Genomic DNA, 19,135 nt, shown 5'->3' on the forward strand with positions numbered 1-19,135 from the left:
AATGAATAAATAAATAAATAAAAAGAATTGGACTAGAAGACCTTCAAGGTCCCTCCCAACGGTGTTATTCCATTAATTTATCAAGAAGAGATCCGAACTAGAACTAAAGAGAAATTTCCTAAGGGTAAGAGCCTCTGGTGGCTCAGACTGGTAAGGCAGTCTGTTATTAACAGCAGCTGCCTGCAGTTACTGCAGGTTCAAGCCCCACCAGGCCCAAGGTTGACTCAGCCTCCCATCCTTTATAAGGTAGGTAAAATGAGGACCCAGATTGTTGAGGGCAATAAAAAGTTGACTTTGTATATAATATACAAATGGATGAAGACTATTGCTTGACATAGTGTAAGCCGCCCTGAGTCTTCGGAGAAGGGCGGGATATAAATGCAAAAAAAAAAAATAATAATGGCTTGCCTCCAGACGTTGTGGGTGCTCCTTCACTGGAGCTCTTCAAGAAGAGATTGGACAGCCAATTGTCTGAAATGGTGTAGGGTCAGGATTGCGAACCTATGGCAGTGGCACGCAGCCCCCTTTCTGAAGGCACGCAAGCCCTCACCCCAGTTCCGCTGTGCTGCACATGTGCGTGCACCTCCCGCCGGCCAGCTGATCTTTGGATCTCTGCCGTGCATGCACGGGAGTGTGTGTGCAGGGGTGCAAGCATGTATACACGGGGTGGGGCACGTGTGGGCAGCCGTGTATGCATGCGTGGGGGGCAGGGCGTGTGTGGAGGGGCAGGGCAAATGCAGGGGGGCCATACATGCATTGCATTTTGGGGGGTTGGGCGTGCGTGTGCGCATTTGCCCGCACACGCGCGCTTTGGGCACTCGGTCTGGAAAAGGTTAGCCATCACTGGTGTAGGGTCTCTTGCTTGAGCAGGGGGTTGGATTAGATGACCTCCAAGGTCCCTTCTAACTCTACTAACTCCCCCTCTGACAACCGGGTCAAGGAAGTCCGTATCAAACGTGGCAACGAAGGCTCTGCAACTTGCCAAATTCCTTCGAGGTTTATCAGGGCAGGCAGGAATCCAAGTTGTGACTTCAGCGATAGAGTCCGATATCAGCAAACTAGATGAGACTTTGCTTGACTCAAAGTTGGAATGCCAAAAGCAGGTCCTTTATATAGGCTGTGGGGTGTGGCTCCATGACTCAGCATTTATCCAGGCCTGCCCCTCCCTTCCTTCTGCTGGCGTCGCCTCTCAGATCTCCGGAAGCGAGGATCCTCCCACTTTGAATTCTCTTCAGCTGGATCTGCTGTCAGTAATTCCAGCACATGGCTGTCTTCCTGCTCACACGCTGTAGGTGTGAAGTTTAGCGGGCTTGTCTGTTCACTCCTGACATCCTCTCTGGGCATGGGGCCAGGGCCGGGGGCTGGAGGCATGACAGGGCGTTCATCTTCATTATCAGACTCCGAGTCTGATAACAGGCCCGGGTGGAGATGGGAGGGGCCCGGCTGAGGAGAGGAGGGAGGACGAGGCACAACATATTCTCTTGCCCCAGAGCATTTTCCATCCAGAGACAAAAAAAGGGTGTGGGGAATTAAACATAAAAGGAAAGCAACGTGGCTATGGTAAAGCATCTGAAGGGGAAAAAAAGGGCACGAAAATCAAAACTGACCGAACGTCTCATATTGTAAATCTTTCCTTTTTCTTTCTGGTTGGAAGACAAGATGTTACAACCCACTTGGTGCCTTAAATCTGTTTGTCCGTGGAAAATAAAAGATGTGTTTTGCTCCTTTTAGGGAGATGATCTCTGTCTCCCACCCTGCCCGTTTTGTTAAAAATGCTCCCGGGGCTGAAGGAATATTGCATTTTCTCTTTTTCTGGGGAAGTAACCCAATTATGTCTTCTTGCTATTATAAAAAAAAGCCTCAAGAGTTTAGGACAGGAAAGTGGCCCTGATTGGTGTGATTTAGCCCTCTGCTTTATGTTTGATGTAAATGGCATACGGTGGGGGAGCCAGATCTATAAATATTTTAAATAAACAAGATAAATGGCGATCACTTTTGTATTCATGGCTGGCCTCTGGCAGTAATAAATGCCTATCATAATATTCTCCTCGGTTCCCCGAAGCCGAGCAGAGGCTTCGGCAACCAGCGGGCATTTGAAATTCTGGAGAGCCCTCAGGCAAATTTTGAAAGGATTCAATCAGGAACGAGGAATGTGATTTCGTTCCTCCAAGATATTGGTTTTGTAAGGGGAAATATATCACTCCTTCATTTCGGCGGGCAAGCACATGTCTTAACAAATAATCTGGAATATGGTACATATTCTGCGCATGCACAGAGCGTCAAAAACATGATGTGATGACGTCCGGGTGGGTGGGCAGTCTCACACAGCTGCCGCTAGAGGTTCGCCGGTACCTATACCAGTGTGTGTGTGTGTGTGTGTGTGTGTGTGTGTGTGTGTGTGTATGTTTTCTGAGGTTTTTGTGGGTATTTGTATGTAGGTCTTTGGTTATTCGGGTTTTCTCCCTCGTAAAATTAGAAGTGTCTTGGTGATGTTTCGACGAAGTCTCGTTCGTCATCTTCAGGCTTCAACTTCGTGCTTCTAATTCCAATTTTACGCGGGAGAAAACCCGAATAACCAAGGACCTACATATATATATATATATATGTGTGTGTGTGTGTGTTTGTGTGTATACATATACATATACATATATATATATATGTAGGTCTTTGGTGGGTTGAGCTGACAGAGAGAAAGAAAGAGAGAGAGAGAGAGACTGGTCCTAAGTCACCCAGCTGGCTTTCCTGCCTAAGGCCGCACTAGAACTCACCATCACCTGGTGATTGGCCTGGAGTTGTCCAGTTGGTTTTCATGCCTAAAACAGGACTAGAACTCACAGTCTCCTACTGATTGGTCCAAAGTCACTCAAACATCTTTTGTGCCTAAAGTGGAACTAGAACTCACTGTCACCTGGTGATTGGCCCAGAGATACCCATTTAGTCTTCATGCCTAAGGCAGGACTAGAACTCACAGTCTCATAGCGATTGGTCCAGAGTCACTCAGCCATCTTTTGTGCCTAATGCAAAACTAGAACTCACCATCTCCTGGTGATTGGCCCAAAGCCATAGCTAAGGCAGAACTAGAACTCCCACTCGGCCATTTTCTAACTTGGTGCCTCTTAACCACTAGACCAAACTGGTTCCTCCAATTTATTAGCAAAAATGTACAAAGCTATTTCAAGTCAATGTTGAAAATGTGAAACACCCCAACGGGACATTTTAAGACGCATGGTGGATTTATTGAAAACCCAATAAATTTTGGGCACAAACACACACAACAAGGCAAAGGATCTTAAAAATTAATATTCCAAAAAGAAAAAAGAAAACAAATCACAAACCAAACTCAAAGCTGAATTAGAAAAAGCCCACAGAAGATTCATTTTGCATTATATTACCAGCAGTCAAGGTCGTTCTATGCGCCGAGATGCAAAAGAAAAGAAAAAATATTGACAATCCCACAATGGAAAGGAAAAAAAGAAAAAAGGATGGTTGAAAAAAAATATATGACAGAATTAGCAAAATTGCCAAATTGACCTGTTTAATCGGGGAGACAACAAGCGGCTTTTTTTGGAGAAAAGAGAGTAAAATTGTTATTGTGACACACGATACATTCTCTTCAAAATAATTATGGGGAAGACAAGAACTGAAATTAAGAAGGACATGTTGAGGTGGGGGAAATTAAAACTGTCACTTGCGAGAATTTCCGTGGTAAAAATGAGTGTTTTGCCTGAGATGCTGTTTTTGTTTCAAACAATGCAATGTTTTGACACCTGTGGTATCATTCAGGCAAGGTGGGGGGCGGGGGGGGGGGAATATATCTAATTTGTATGGCGAGAGGAAAAGAAAAAAAAACACCAGCTAAATATAAAGTGTTACACAAGATGCAAAGAAAAGAGAAAGATTTTCCTTTAATCTTCTCTCTTCTATATTCGTTTGAATTCATTCTTATTGCAGGTAAGAACCTGCGATACACCACGGTTCGTTTAGCGACCGTTCTTAATTGCAGGGGGGGAAAAAAGTGAGCTCTTCGCACTTATAACCGTCGCAGCCTCCCCAGGGTCCCAAATGCAGACGGTTGGCAGCTGGCTCGTGTTTTATGACGGTCGCAATGTCACGTGATGATCCCCTTTGGGGACGTTTTGACTAGCAAAATCCACCGGGAAGCCGGATTCGCTTAAGGACCATGTGGCTAACGGCAAGAAAGGCCGTTCAACGAAGCAGAACTCACTTAACAAACGTCTTGCTTCGCAACCAAAATATGTTGTTCTGACCCAGCCTTAGCAGAAGCAAAGAAACAGACTCCTGGTCACGAAAACCCCCTCTTTATTTACCACTTGTGAATTAATTGGCAGTCACCCAATGAAAAGTCCAGGCAAGGGTCCTTCAAGGAGTTAAATGCAGCAACAGACCTTATCAGTTCCTTGCAATAATTGCCAGGCTGGGAGCTCCCAGCTGAAAGGCTACAAATTAAGTTCTGGCAAGCAGTCTTTGTGATACAAACACAATGAGCAAAATCTCCAGAAATACGAACGGTTGTCTCCTATGATAACCACTCCCCTTTCCTTCTATTTATTCCCCAGCCAGGGAAGGGCCAATCAGCATCCATGTGTGCTTTGCTTCCCGAGTCGACTCCTTGTCCTCCATTGTTCTCCTCTCCTAACAGCTCTGCGCATACGTGCATCTGGAACAGGCCCCAGCTGTTCTTCCTCCTCACTCATCTCAGCCTCCAAAGGCAGCTGCCTCTCTGGTGGCTGGGAAATGTCGGACGGCCCTGGATCTAGCCCTGCGTCCGATGCAGAGCATCTATCAGAGTCTTCCCTCGACTCCAGAACTGGCCCAAGTTCCTCCCCAACCTCCTCATCATCCGAGTCTGTCGCCAGCTCCACTTGCAGCTGGCGGGCCACACCAATATGGGGGCTCCATTGTGGTCATAAGTCGAGGACTACCCGTATGGCTACAAAAGCTTTCCTTAAAATTATTTAGTGTGATATGTATGTATGTATGTAGGTAAGTAGGTAGGTAGGTCTTGGCATATTCGGGTCTTTTCCCGTGTAAGGTTGAGAGTATCTTGGTGACGTTTCGACGAGGTCTCACTCATCATCTTCAGGCTGGCGCTTTCGGCTTCGTGCTTGTGCGAGCAAAGTGTGGTCGGAGCTGCTATCTCTCTATAAATACCGGTGGGGAGGTGGGGAGTGTTGCTGTAAGCGGGTTGGCTGGCTGTGTGTATACATATATATATGGATATGCTGATGTGCTGGACTTCAGCTGGAATATTTGTCATGATGGACCTTCAGCTGGCAGGTAATTATGGGCTTGGAAGGCCAGTGCTGCGGAATTAAACCAGGTTGGCAGGGAGTCCCGGACAGCCTCCTTGGGACCGACCCAAAATATTTGGCATGGGGTTTGAGCTATGATCTGAATCTTCAGCTTCTGAAATATATTCCTGCGCGTCAGCTGACGAACCTCATTTGCAAATTTCCTTTCACTGACATTGCAGAGCCCAGCCTGTCGACTTGCCGTGTCCTAACTTAAAATGCTACTTTCCCTCTTCCTCTGAGCTGTGAAGTTTCTTTTTCAGTGCTGAGACAAGGACAAACTTTTCATAAGATTGGAGGGGGGGGGAGAAACACCTCCTCCTCCTCGGCTGAATCAATCATCCTGCAATAGCAAAATCTTCGCTCTGACTTAACGCTGGAGGCAAAAGTGCTCTGAAAGTCACTTAAAAAATGATATTGCTTGCCTTTATCTTCCATGTTTTGCTTTTCTTCGTTTAAAAAGCAAAAACAAAAAGCCCTACACTTACGTATTAACCCTAACGTTCTGGGATGTAAACTAGGAAGAGTTTGTTTCGAGAGTTGCAGAAATTATATACGGGACTGGGAAGAATTAGAAAGGTGTATATATTTGATATCAAATATTTGATATTTAATTGCAATATTTTCTAATCGGCCAGTTCTCCACTGTTGCTCAATTGTCCATTGATAATGGAGGAGGAAGAGCAGAGGAAGAGGAAGAGGAAGAAAGGGAAGGAGGAGCAGGAGGAAGAGGAAGAAAGGGAAGGAGCAGGAGCAGGAGCAGGATGGAGGAGGAGGGGGAAGGGGAAGGTGGAGGAAGAGGAGCAGGAGAAAGGGGAAGAAAGGGAAGGAGAAGGAGGACAACTGTGGGGCACCATAGAAAAGTCAAAGTTCCTACCAGTTAGCAGTTGGAGGTTGGGATCAGGAGGAGGAGGAGGAGGAGGAGGAGGAGGAGGAAGAGGAGGAGGAGGAAAAAAGAAGAAGAAGAAGAAGAAGAAGAAGAAGAAGAAGAAGAAGAAGAAGAAGAAGAAGAAGAAGAAGAAGAAGAAGAAGAAGAAGAAGAAGAAGAAGATGATGATGATCAGCAAATAGCTGGATATAGGTCACACACATCCTGACCCATGGCTGATAAAAAAATTATTGAATTCTGAATAAACTACAATTGGCTGGGTTCACACACGCACACCCAGACTTAAGTGCTAAGCTGTACTTTATCTTGGGCAAAATATGCTGAGTTCAAGCCAAGCCAGGCCAAGCAATCCCATTACGGGCTTGAGCGCAGCTCCTACATACAGTCAATCTTCCTCTCGGACCACAATTCTTTCTCAACTGGTGATTCTAATGCGGCGCATAAATATTTCTTCCTGCAGATAAATCGTTCCGAGGCAGACAGGAAGGCGCAGCGCAAGTTATACGCCCGCTTTCTCCAAACCCAAATCATCTACCTCGGATCGTAATTCATCAGAAGGGCAAATGAGAGCAGAATTTAGTTGACTTAAGCAGCAGGAAGTCCCTGCTGGTACAAAAGTGCAATCACTGTGTTCCACTCAGCCCGAAAGTTCCCTCCGAAATCTGCCACTAATCTATCCCTAATACCCAGGCTCTCTGCTGGCTTTAGATTTTTAGAAGCTTTAATGCCTGATGCATTAAAATAAATATACTTCCCCCCCAACCCCCGCGTGTAGAAACTCTAATGGTTGAAATATTGATCTCGCTCGCCTGCACGGTACGCTGCCAAATCCTGCGAGAAAATTGTGCCTTAATATTTGAAGAGAGAGCGAAAGAGCTTTTTGCGTACAAATCTCCACGGAAGGAGGATGACTCCAGAAAATTAGATAGGTAGGTAGGTAGGTAGGTAGATAGATAGATAGATAGATAGATAGATAGATAGATAGATAGATAGATAGATAATAGATGATAGATGATAGATAGGTAGGTAGGTAGGTAGGTAGATAGATAGATAGATAGATAGATAGATAGATAGATAGATAGATAGATAGATAGATAGATGATAGATGATAGATAGATAGATAGATAGATAGATAGATAGATGATAGATAGATAGATAGATACCGTAGATAGATAGATAGATGATAGATAGATAGATAGATAGATAGATAGATAGATAGATAGATAGATAGATAGATAGATAGATAGATAGATAGATAGATATAGATTGAGATATAGACACATTTATTTGTCTGAAATGTTATAGGGTCTCCTTTGCTTGATGGACGGAAACCAAACAGGGAGAGAACGAATCTGGAACTAAGGAATGATTTCCTAATGGCAAGAACAATTAACCAAGTGGAACGGCTTGCCTCCAGAAGTTGGGGGTGCTCCATCGTTGAAGGTCTAGAATTATATAGGGTCTCCTGCTTGAGCAAGGGGTTGGAAGACTAGAAGACCTTCAAGCAGGGGTGAAATCCATCAGGTTCCACCGGCAGTGGAAATTTTGAGTAGTTGGGAGAACCGGCAAATACCACTTCTGGCTGGCCCCAGAGTCGAGTGGGAATGGAGATTTTGCAGTAACTTTCCCCCAGGAGTGGGGAGGGGATGGAGATTTTGCCGTATCCTTCCCCTGCCACGCCCAAGCCACACCACGCCCACCAAGCCACAGAACTGGTAGTAAAAAAAAAAAATGGATTTCACCGCTGCCTTCAAGGTCCATTCTAACTCTGTTATTCAGTTAAATTTCCTGTGTCAGGGTTCCGGGTTTTGCAAGTTGTAGAGACCATTCCCCTCCGGCTGCTGTGGGTTACGCTGGGATACAGCCCTGAGACAGATAAGTCTGGAATGTGCATCTGTCTTTGGCTGCTGTGCCATTTCGCCGGTTTCCCATCCCCTACCTTGCTTATGGCAACACGAGAGCAGTTGCAAGTTGACATTCTGACAGTCAGAATAATTAATCAATGGAACAGCTTGCCACCAGAAATCATGGGTGCTCCATCACTGGAGGCTTTTAAGAAGAGATTGGACAGCCACTTGTCTGAAATGGTATAGGGTCTCCTTCTTGAGCAGGCGGTTGGACTAGAAGACCTCCCAAGGTCTCTTCTAATTCGGTTACTCTGTTATTCTGCCATGCTGATATATGTATTACCGTATTTCCCCCCAAATAAGACCGGGTCTTATATTAATTTTTGCTCCAAAAGACACATTAAGAGCTTATTTTCTGGTTGGGTCTTATTCTGGGGAAAATACGGTACTAAATGCACCCATCTGGCTGACAATCTTAATTGGGGCTTATTTTGGGGGTAGGGCTTATATTGCGAGCATCCTGAAAAACCATGCTAGGACTTATTTTCCAGTTGGGTCTTATTTTCGGAGAAACAGGGTACGTATTACAATATCCCAAGGTCTTGGGAAGAACTCAATGCTCTTGAGGTTCAAAACTAGCTAAAGAAACCATTGTTGTGAACAAATCTCTGGAGGGCCAGGGACAGGGGTTACTCCTCTGCCCTGGTCCTATTAGATCTCTCAGCGGCTTTTGATACCATCGACCATGGTATCTTGCTGCGCCGGCTGGGGGGACTGGGAGTGGGAGGCACCGTTTATCGGTGGTTCTCCTCCTATCTCTCCGACCGGTCGCAGACGGTGTTGACAGGGGGGCAGAGGTCGACCGCGAGGGCCCTCACTTGTGGGGTGCCGCAGGGGTCGATTCTCTCGCCCCTTCTGTTCAACATCTACATGAAGCCGTTGGGTGAGATCATCAGTGGCTTTGGGGTGAAGTACCATCAGTACGCTGATGATACTCAGCTGTACTTCTCCACCCCAGGTCACCCCAATGAAGTTGTTGAAGTGCTGTCCCGGTGTTTGGAAGCCGTACGGGTCTGGATGGGGAGAAACAGGCTCAAGCTCAATCCTCCAAGACGGAGTGGCTGTGGATGCGGCATCTCGATTCAGTCAGCTGCAGCTGCAGCTGACTGTTGGAGGCAGTTATTGGCCCCAAAGGATAGGTGCGCAACTTAGGTGTCCTCCTGGATGGCGGCTGTCGTTTGAAGATCATCTGACGGCCGTCTCAGGGGGCCTTCCACCAGGTCCGCCTGGTTCGGCAGTTCGCCTTCCTTGATCGGGATGCCTTGTGCACAGTCACTCACGCACTCGTTACCTCTCGCTTGGATTATTGTAATGCTCTCTACATGGGGCTCCCTTGAGGTGCACTCGAAGGCTTCAGCTAGTCAGAATGCAGCTGCGCTGGTGATAGAGGGAGTGTCGCGTACCTCCCATGTAACACCTCTCCTGCGCAGACTGCACTGGCTCCCTGTGGCTTTTCGGGTGCACTTTAAGGTTTTGGTTATGACCTTTAAAGCGCTCCATGGCTTAGGGCCTGGGTACTTACGGGACCGCCTACTGTTACCATATGCCTCCCACCGACCCATACGCTCTCACAGAGAGGGACTTCTCAGGGTGCCGTCCACCAAGCAATGTCGGCTGGCGGCCCCCAGGGGAAGGTCCTTCTCTGTGGGGGCTCCCACACTCTGGAACGAACTTCCCCGGGTTTCGCCAAATACCTGACCTTGGACCTTTCGCGAACTGAAGACACATCTTTTATTCGCAGGGGCTGGGTTAACTTTATGGATTTTATAGTTATTATTAATTTTAAACGGGTTTTAGTTTTTATATATTTTAAATTTTATGGATTTTATAGTTATAGTTATTATTAATTTTAAACGGGGTTTTAGTTTTTATATATTTTAAATTTTTAGGCAAATTATAATAAGTTTTTTAATTTACATTTTATATATAGTGTCTTGTTTGTTTTTATTTGCCTGTACACCGCCCTGAGTCCTTCGGGAGAAGGGCGGTATAAAAATCAAATAAATGAAATGAAATGAAATAACAACAACAATTATTATTATTATTATTAACAACGATAATAATGCCGAAGCCATCCTTTGTAAGCTAGCACACATGTTCGTATTTTATTGCTTCATGGAACAAGGCTTGTTACCGTGCAATGGGTGCAAGTAGAACAATTAGTTCAATTTGTTACCTGGCACGCTTGGAACCCAATTAAATTAGAAGTCTGGCTTTGCTGTCAAGATAAGAGCCAAGCTGGTGTGATAATTCTTCAACTCTGCAGCACAGCACTCAATTATTTTGCTAAGTCTGTATCAGAAAATGATGGAAGGACAGACGGATGGATGGATGGGGGAGGGAGGGCGGAAGGAAGGAAGGAAGGAAGGAAGGAAGGGAAGAAAGGAGGAAGAAAGAGAGGGGGACGGAGGGAGAAAGGAAGGAAGGAAGGAAGGAAGGAAGGAAGGAAGGAAGGAAGGAAGGAAGGAAGGAAGGAAGGAAAGAGAGAGGGAGGGAGGGAGAAAGGGATAAACGGAGGGAGGGAAGGAAGAGAGGAAAGGAGAAAAAAGAAGGAGGAAGAGAGGGAGGAAGACAGAGAGGAAGTGAGGAAGAGAAGAAAGGAGGAAGGAAGACAGGGAGGAAGAGAGGAAAGGAGGAAAGAAGAGAAGGAAGAAAAGAGGAAGGGAGGGAGGGAGGGGGAGGAAGGGAGGGAAGAAAGAGAAGGAGGAATGAGAAGAGAGAAGGAAGAGTGGAAAGGAAGGAAGGAAATGAGAATTGGCTATTTCCCCTCCCCCATTTTTAATCTCATTTGCTGCGCACTGAAATATTATTAAATGCCTCTCAACTCCAGTGAGAGGAGAGGATGAAAGAAAAGTTAGGCTGGTGTAACAGATCGGGAATACCTAATTCTCCTTTAAAGGGTCTTGTTCTACAGACCAGATACAAGTACAGATCAAAGGCAAAATTTTCCTAACCTCTTAAAAAATAAAAAATAAAACCACCCCTGGGTGGCGTTTCAACCAGACAGAGAGAAAGTACGAAGTCTAAACCAGCTAATTTGTCATTAATATATATATTAATATACATACATACATCCGTACTATGTATAACCCGGACTATTTATACTATTTATAAATAGTATATTTATATTTATTTATTCTATTTATAAATAGTATATATTTATTTATACTATTTATAAATAGTATATTTATAGTTATTTATACTATTTATAAATAGTATATTTATAGTTATAGTTATTTATACTATATATATATATATATATATATATATATATATATATATATATATATATATATATATATATATATATATATATATATATATACTATGTATAACCCTGACTAGGTGGCTCAGTGGCTAAGACACTGAGCTTGTCGATCAGAAAGGTCGGCAGTTTGACGGTTCGAATCCCTAGTACCGGTATCCTGCGCGAGCAGGGGGTTGGACTAGATGACCACAAAGATCCCTTCCAACTCTTGTCACTGTTACTTAAAAAAAAATACACACACGCACACACAGAGACACACATCCCTGCAATTTGGAGGACCGAACAAATGAAGAGGAGCAGAAGAACGGGAAGGCTTAAATCTGTCTCCCGTTTTGCTATCCTTGCAAATAAACTAAAATAAAACCGGAGGGAAGTGCTGGAAGCCTCAAATCAAAGCCAAACCTGCTTATCTCAGCCATACAGTGCAGGGAACGTATCATTGGACAGCAGTGAACCCAAATCCCCGCGGTATTAATTAGACTATAATGGGATGGCGATGTTGGTTTATGAGGCAATAATGCCGCTCCCGAGAGGCCCCAGCGAAGCCTCGGTTGAGTCTGTTATCCCAATAAAAGAAGCCGGCTGAATTTTCAGGACAGGGGAAGCCAAGGCTGGCGAAAGTGAAAGGGATCTAATCCAAGGTCAAAATATTTAACAGGCGGGTTATGAAACACCATCCCGTAAATTCATCTATCTTAGGGAATAGTTAGAGAATAACAAAGTTGGGAAGGGGCCTTGGAGGTCTTCTAGTCCAGCCCTCTGCTCAAGGAGAAGACCCCAGCATATAACATTCTGGGCAAATGGTTATCCAACATCTTCTTAAAAACTTCCAGTGTTGGAGCACCTACAACTTCTGGAGGCAAGTTGTTCCACTGATTAATTGTTCTAATTGTCAGGAAATTTCTCCTTAAGTTCCAGGTTGCTTCTCTCCTTGATTAGTTTCCATCCGTTGCTTCTTGTCCTGCCTTCTGGGGCTTTGGAGAATAGCTTGACTCCCTCTTCTTTGGGGCAGCCCCTGAGATATTGGAAGGCTGCTATCCTGTCACCCCTATTCCTTCTTTTCATTAAACTAGACACACTCAATTCCTGCAACTGTTCTTCATATGTTTTAGCCTCCGGTACCCTAATCCTCTTTCTTGCTCTTCTCTGCACTCTTTCTAGAATCTCCACATCTTTTTTATAGGTATACATTTAAGTATGATGTTATAAGTATAAATCTGGAAGGCTTTCATCTTGATCCTTTGGAACATACCTATTGCTACTAAAATATCCTTCTCAACTCAACATCCATCCGGCGTGTATTGAAGTGATATTGTAAACTGGTCATTTGTCTCTTTTACTTTTACCCATCTTCCATTATGATTTATGGGGTAATGTCAAGGGACTGCGGAAATTAGCTCTTATCGCTCTCCCTGGTAGATCTTTCCATCAACGCAACGTCACGGCCACGGTTTAAGAGATGTCCAGATTTTTCCCAAAAAGTCTCCTGGAGTAAGAAGTAGCCACCCAAAAAATTGATCTTGGTCACTCTTGGTCACACCTAGTGTCCCAAACTCAGCTACGCATTCTCCTGCATGGTTTGGTCATTTTAGCCTCCATCCAGTTAATTATCTTTTTCGCTCTTCTCTGCACTCTTTCCAGAGTCTCAACATCTTTTTTGTAACGTGGTGACCAAAACTGGATGCGGTACTCCAAGGGTGGCCTTACCAAGGCATTACAAAGCGGTAGCAACACTTCACGTGATCTTGATTCTATCCCTCTTGTTAATGCAACCTATCTCAAAGAATTTCTCCAAGAAAACCTGACAGCCTCACATTTAACCTCCCCCTTATGCAAGGAAGATCTCTCCCTCTCCCGCTCTCTCCCTCTCTCCCTCCCTCCCTCTCTTCTCTCTCTCCTCTTCCCTTTCTTCTCTCTCCTCTCTCTCTTTCTCTGTTTTCTCTCTATGTGTATTCTCTCTCTTTCTCTCTCTTCCTCCCTCCCTCCCTCTCTTCTCTCTCTTCTCTTTCTCTGTCTTTTCTCTTCTCTCTCCTCTCTCCTCTCTCTCTGCCTTCTCTCTCTCTCCCTCCCTCCCTCCCTCTCTTCTCTCTCTCCTCTTTCCCTGTCTTTTCTCTCCTTCTCTGTTTTCTCTCTATGTGTATTTTCTCTCTTTCTCTCTCTCTCTCTTCCTCTGTCTTCTTTCTCTTCTCTCTCCTCTCTCTCTCTCTCTTTTTTATTTACATTTATATCCCGCCCTTCTCCGAAGACTCAGGGCGGCTTACAGTATATAAGGCAATAGTCTCATTCTATTTGTATATTTACAAAGTCAACTTATTGCCCCCCCAACAATCTGGGTCCTCATTTTACCTACCTTATAAAGGATGGAAGGCTGAGTCAACCTTGGACCTGGTGGGACTAGAACCTGCAGTAATTGCAGGCAGCTGTGTTTAATAACAGGCTTCTTACAGCCTGAGCCACACCGCGGCTCTCTGCCTTCTCTCTCTCTCTCTCTCTCTCTCTCTCTCTCTCTCTCTGTCTCTCTCTTTCCCTCTCTCCCTCCCTCCCTTCCATTCTCTCTCTCTTCTCTCTCTTTCTCTGTCTTCTCTCTGTGTGTATTCTCTCTTTCCCTCTCTCCCTCCCTCCCTTCCATTCTCTCTCTCTTCTCTCTCTCTCTCTCTCTTTCTCTGTCTTCTCTCTGTGTGTATTCTCTCTCTTTCTCTCCCTCTCTCTTCCTCCCTTCCTCCTCTCTCTCCTCCTTTCTCTGTCTTCTCTCTTTTCTCTCTCTCTCTCTGTCTTCTCTCTCTCTCTTTCTCTCTCTCCCAATTTTTCAATTTATTGCTATTTATTATTCTTCATCGCCTCTTTCAATAGAAAAGGCTGGGTATTCTCAGCACATGGATGCATTAAGCAGAACAGTTCCAGTTCTCGACCATAGACGCCAACGTTTGCACAACGACCGCTTCCACGCGAGCGCCCGATCGTGAAAATATATATATTTTTTTCCCTGGGTTTGTCTGGAACGGATTCAGCACCTCCTTCCTCCCTGCCTTTTGCTATAATTAAGAGAAACCAGCAAAGATCGACGAGGCGGTCTCATCGAAAGCCTTGGTTACAGTTGAACTGTTCCTCAAATGTCATTATTTGTTCACGCTTAATTTCTCCGGTTTTCAAAATCAATTCCTGCCTTCCTGTAAAATAGAATGAAGTGCCAGCTTCTTTTCAAGTGGAAAACGAGCCTTCGGAAACAAGACAAGTTGGTGGGGGGGAGAGAGATTTTTTTTTTTAAAAAAAAGTAATTAAAAATTACTTTTTAAGAGAATAGGTTGGCCTATTCTAAGGGGCTGCCACAAAGAAGAAGGGAGGTCAACCTCTTCTCCAAAGCACCTGAGGGCAGGACAAGAAGCAACGGATAGAAACTAAGCAAGGAGAGAAGCAACCTAGAACCAAGGGGAAACTTGGTTCTTGGACAGCGATGACAATTAATCAGTGGAACTGCTTGCCACCAGAAGTTGTGGCTGCTTCATCACTGGAGGTTTTAAGAAGAGACTCAGCAGTCATTTGTCTGAAATGTTACAGGACTTCTACTGGTTAGCAGCTGGAGGTTGAAATGAGGTTCTGACAGGAGGAGGAGGAGGAGGAGAAAGAGAAGGAGGAGGAGAAAGAGAAGGAGGAGGAGAAAGAGAAAGAGAAGAAGGAGAAGAGGAGGAGGAGAAAGAAGAGGAGGAGGAGGAGAAAGAAGTGGAGGAGGAGGAGAAAGAGAAGGAGGAGGAGAAAGAGAAGAAGGAGGAGAGGAGGAGGAGGAGAAAGAAGTGGAGGAGGAGGAGAAAGAGAAGGAGGAGAGGAGGAGAAGAGGAGGAGGAGGAGAGGAGGAGGAAGAAGTGGAGGAGGAGGAGGAGAAGGAGGAGGAGAGGAGGAGGAGGAGAAAGAAGAGGAGGAGGAGGAGAAAGAGAAGAAGAAGGAGAGGAGGAGGAGGAGAAAGAAGAGGAGGAGGAGGAGAAAGAGAAGAAGGAGGAGAGGAGGAGGAGGAGGAGAAAGAAGTGGAGGAGGAGGAGAAAGAGAAGAAGGAGGAGAGGAGGAGAAAGAAGTGGAGGTGGAGGAGAAAGAGAAGAAGGAGGAGAGGAGGAGGAGGAGGAGAAAGAAGTGGAGGTGGAGGAGAAAGAGAAGGAGGAGGAGAGGAGGAGGAGGAGAAAGAAGTGGAGGTGGAGGAGAAGAAGAGGAGGAGGAGGAGAAGAGAAGAGGAGAGGAGGAGGAGAAGAGAGGAGGAGGAGGAGAAAGAAGAGGAGGAGGAAGAGAAAGAGAAGAAGGAGGAGAGGAGGAGGAGGAAGAAGTGGAGGAGGAGGAGAAAGAGAAGAAGGAGGAGAGGAGGAGGAGAAGGTGGTGGGGGTGCCTGGACTAGAAGAGCTCCAAGGCCCCTTTCAACTCTCTAACAATTCTCTAAATGTCACACCAGCATTTTGGCCTTCTTGCTGTAGGGCTGTTACAAAACAATGACTTGGATCGATGTTCGGGCTACCCTTCACTCACAACTCTGCAACTGCCCGAGGCGCAATCTTGAGGATTATATCTATCTATCTATCTATCTATCTATCTATCATCTATCTATCTATCTATCTATCTATCTATCTATCTATCTATCTATCTATCTATCTATCAAAACGACGCTATAGAACACTGCACACCAGAACAACTAGACACAAGAACAGTTTTTTCCCGAAGGCCATCACTCTGCTAAACAAATAATTCCCTCAACACTGTCAAACTATTTACTGAATCTGCACTACTATTAATCTTCTCATAGTTCCCATCACCAATCTCTTTCCATTTATGACTGTATGACTATAACTTGTTGCTGGCAATCCTTATGATTTATATTGATATATTGACCATCAATTGTGTTGTAAATGTTGTACCTTGATGAACGTATCTTTTCTTTTATGTACACTGAGAGCATCTGCACCAAGACAAATTCCTTGTGTGTCCAATCACACTTGGCCAATAAAAATTCTATTCTATTCTATTCTATTCGATGGTATCAAAAGCCGCTGAGAGGTCTAATAGGACCAGGGCAGAGGAACAACCCCTATCCCTGGCCCTCCAGAGATCATCCACCAATGCGACCAAAGCCGTCTCAGTGCTGTAACCGGACTGGAACTCCTAGATAGACAGTTTCATCCGGGTGTAAGGGAAACTGATATGCCACCATACTCTCTACAACCTTCGCCGTAAAGCGAAGGTTGGAGACCGGACGATAATTGCCTAAAACAGCCGGGTCCAAGGCAGGCTTCTTGAGGAGGGGTCTCACTCTATCTATCTATCTATCTATCTATCTATCTCTCTATCTATCTATCTATCTATCTATCTATCTATCTATCTATCTATCTATCATCTATCTAACTACATTTGAACTCCTTGATGCGTCCGCAAACACACACACCCCCCCCACACACAAATTCCTCCCAACTGAATATGGTATAGCATCTCAGAGGAAAAAAAGGTTGTAGGAAGGTTAACCGCTTGTCATTCTACATTAGCTGTCACCATTTGCCTAGATTGGAAAACAGCAATAAATGCAGCAATTTTTTTTTTAAATGGAACTCCTTACCTGCAGGGTAAACAGGTACTTCATATCATATCAGAAATCCACCGTAATGCCATAAATGCACTCAGGAATATCCCACCAAGATTTATTTTATTTATTTAAAATATTTTTTTTTATGGCTGGTCATCTTACGTGTTGGAACTCTGAGTGGTTCACAAAACAACAATAACAGAATTGTTTAAGCTGGTTAGCTATACTCAAATCTTCTTCTTCCCCTCCTCCTCCTCCTCCTCCTTCATCTTCTTCTTCCTCCTCCTCCTTCTTCCCCTCCTCCTCCTCCTCCTCTTCTCCTCCTCCTCTTCCTCCTCCTCCTCATGTTTAATTGTTTAAGGTGGTTAGTTATAATCAAATCTTCTTCTCCTTCTCCTTCTCCTCCTCCTCCTCCTCCTCCTCCTTCATCTTCTTCTTCCTCCTCCTCCTTCATCTTCTTCTTTCTCCTCCTCCTTCTTCCCCTCCTCCTCCTCCTTCTCTTCTCCTCCTCCTCCTCCTCCTCCTCCTCCTCATGTTTAAGGTTTAATTGTTTAAGGTGGTTAGCTATAATAAAATAATCTTCCTCTCCTCCTCCTCCTCCTCCTCCTCCTTCCCCTTCTTTTCCTCCTCTTTCTTCTCCTCTTCTTCCTCCTCCTCCTCCTCCTGGTTAAGGTTTAATTGTTTAAGGTGGTTAGCTATAATAAAATAATCATCATCTTCTTCTCCTTCTCCTCCTCCTCCTCCCCCTCTCCTCCTTGGACAAGTCGACATCTGAAGAATAAACTCAACGCAGTAAGCAAACCTAAGATGAATTGAATGGGCCAAATCCGTGACAAGGATATCTGTGGACACCAGAAGCATAAATTCTGCCAACTTGAACAGAAGTTGCAGCCTCCCTCCTTCTCTAAAATGCACCAACTTTTGGAAGCAGTATGGATACAGTGGCTTTTCAACCATGTCGCATTTAAATTCTCCTGGTGATATAAGTGAAGGTATCTTCCATGGGTTCCCGTGTAGCCCCGTCTTCCTTTTCAGCTTACCTTTGCTGCGTCGCCGGCTTCGGTACTGCTCGGTGTAGCAGGTCAACTGGGTCTCGTCATCCGCTTCTGAACCGGAGTTGCCCTTGGTGTGACCGAATCCAACACCACCTACGGACAAAGAAAACGAATTAAGTTCTTCTATGCCCACTAGAGAACCTTTCCGGGTGACATCTTTGCCAACGCAACAGCCGTTGTTGTTTTTGCTGCAAGAGGTGCGTAAAAACACAACCGCCTCCTGCTCTTCTTTGTCTTACGTAAAATTAGACTGGTACAAGCTGGTTTTTCAGCACTGAGAAACGGACAGGGTTTTCTGGGATGCTCAAAGCAACACAACTGTTACGGAATGCAATTTTTTCCCTCCGATGCTTGCCTGCTGCCTCTTATTATCGGAAGCCAAAGGTGACCGCTTCTCTTGGTCTCACGGCAGGGCAAGTCACATCCCCCATGACTAGCCCTTCCATATTTCCATATCCTAAGATTTGCCATCTTCTTGATGTTGACATTTCAAGACAGGAAGCTAAGATGGGAAACGGGGGGACAAGAAGAATAACAAAGAGTTGGAAGGGACCTTGGAGGTCTTCTACTCCAACCACCTGCTCAAGCAGGAGAGTAAAACATATCCCATGTTGAGTTATATTCTCTACCTGCTTTATCTTTTATTGTTAATGTCAATCTATCCATCTCTGCACAGTCTGATATTTTCCGAATTATATTTTCATCTTGGGGGAGGTGTCCTCATTTTTCCAATATTGTGCAAATACAATTCTCGCTGCTTTCAACACATGAGGCGTTAAATATGTAGTCTCTTTATTGTAGCTTTCTGGTTATTAAAGCGAACAAGAATTTATTCTCTGGCTTTAGATCTATATATATTGCTTAATTATTTTTTCTAACCACGTCTGCATTTTCATCCAGAATTTTTTTGACTTCACACCAGTAATGGGTTCCACTTACCTGCGCTACCGGTTCAGGACTGTGAGTGGGTGTGTGCCTGTGTCTGCTTCACTTGTGCGCGGTGCTTCTGCGCATGCGCAGAGCATCCATTATGACGTCTGGGTGGGTGGGCGGAGCTTCCCACCGCCACCACTATCGGTTCTCCCGAACCGGGGCGAACTGGTAGAAACCCATCACTGCTTCACACATGTCCACCACATATGAAAATAAGTACCTG

General features: G+C 44.9%; 1 protein-coding gene across 2 annotated transcripts in view; it reads right to left on the minus strand.

The window, feature by feature from the left end:
• Nucleotides 1-19,135, minus strand: part of ASTN2 (astrotactin 2) — a 479,279-nt gene that overhangs the window by 267,100 nt on the left and 193,044 nt on the right. For both annotated transcript variants that reach the window (XM_058159180.1, XM_058159179.1), the window contains exon 5: nt 17,965-18,072. In XM_058159180.1, the coding sequence (XP_058015163.1) occupies nt 17,965-18,072 (108 nt within the window). The remainder of the gene's footprint in view (nt 1-17,964; nt 18,073-19,135) is intronic.

This window comes from Ahaetulla prasina, chromosome 16 (assembly GCF_028640845.1).
Source record: "Ahaetulla prasina isolate Xishuangbanna chromosome 16, ASM2864084v1, whole genome shotgun sequence".
Taxonomy (NCBI): Eukaryota; Metazoa; Chordata; class Lepidosauria; order Squamata; family Colubridae; genus Ahaetulla; species Ahaetulla prasina.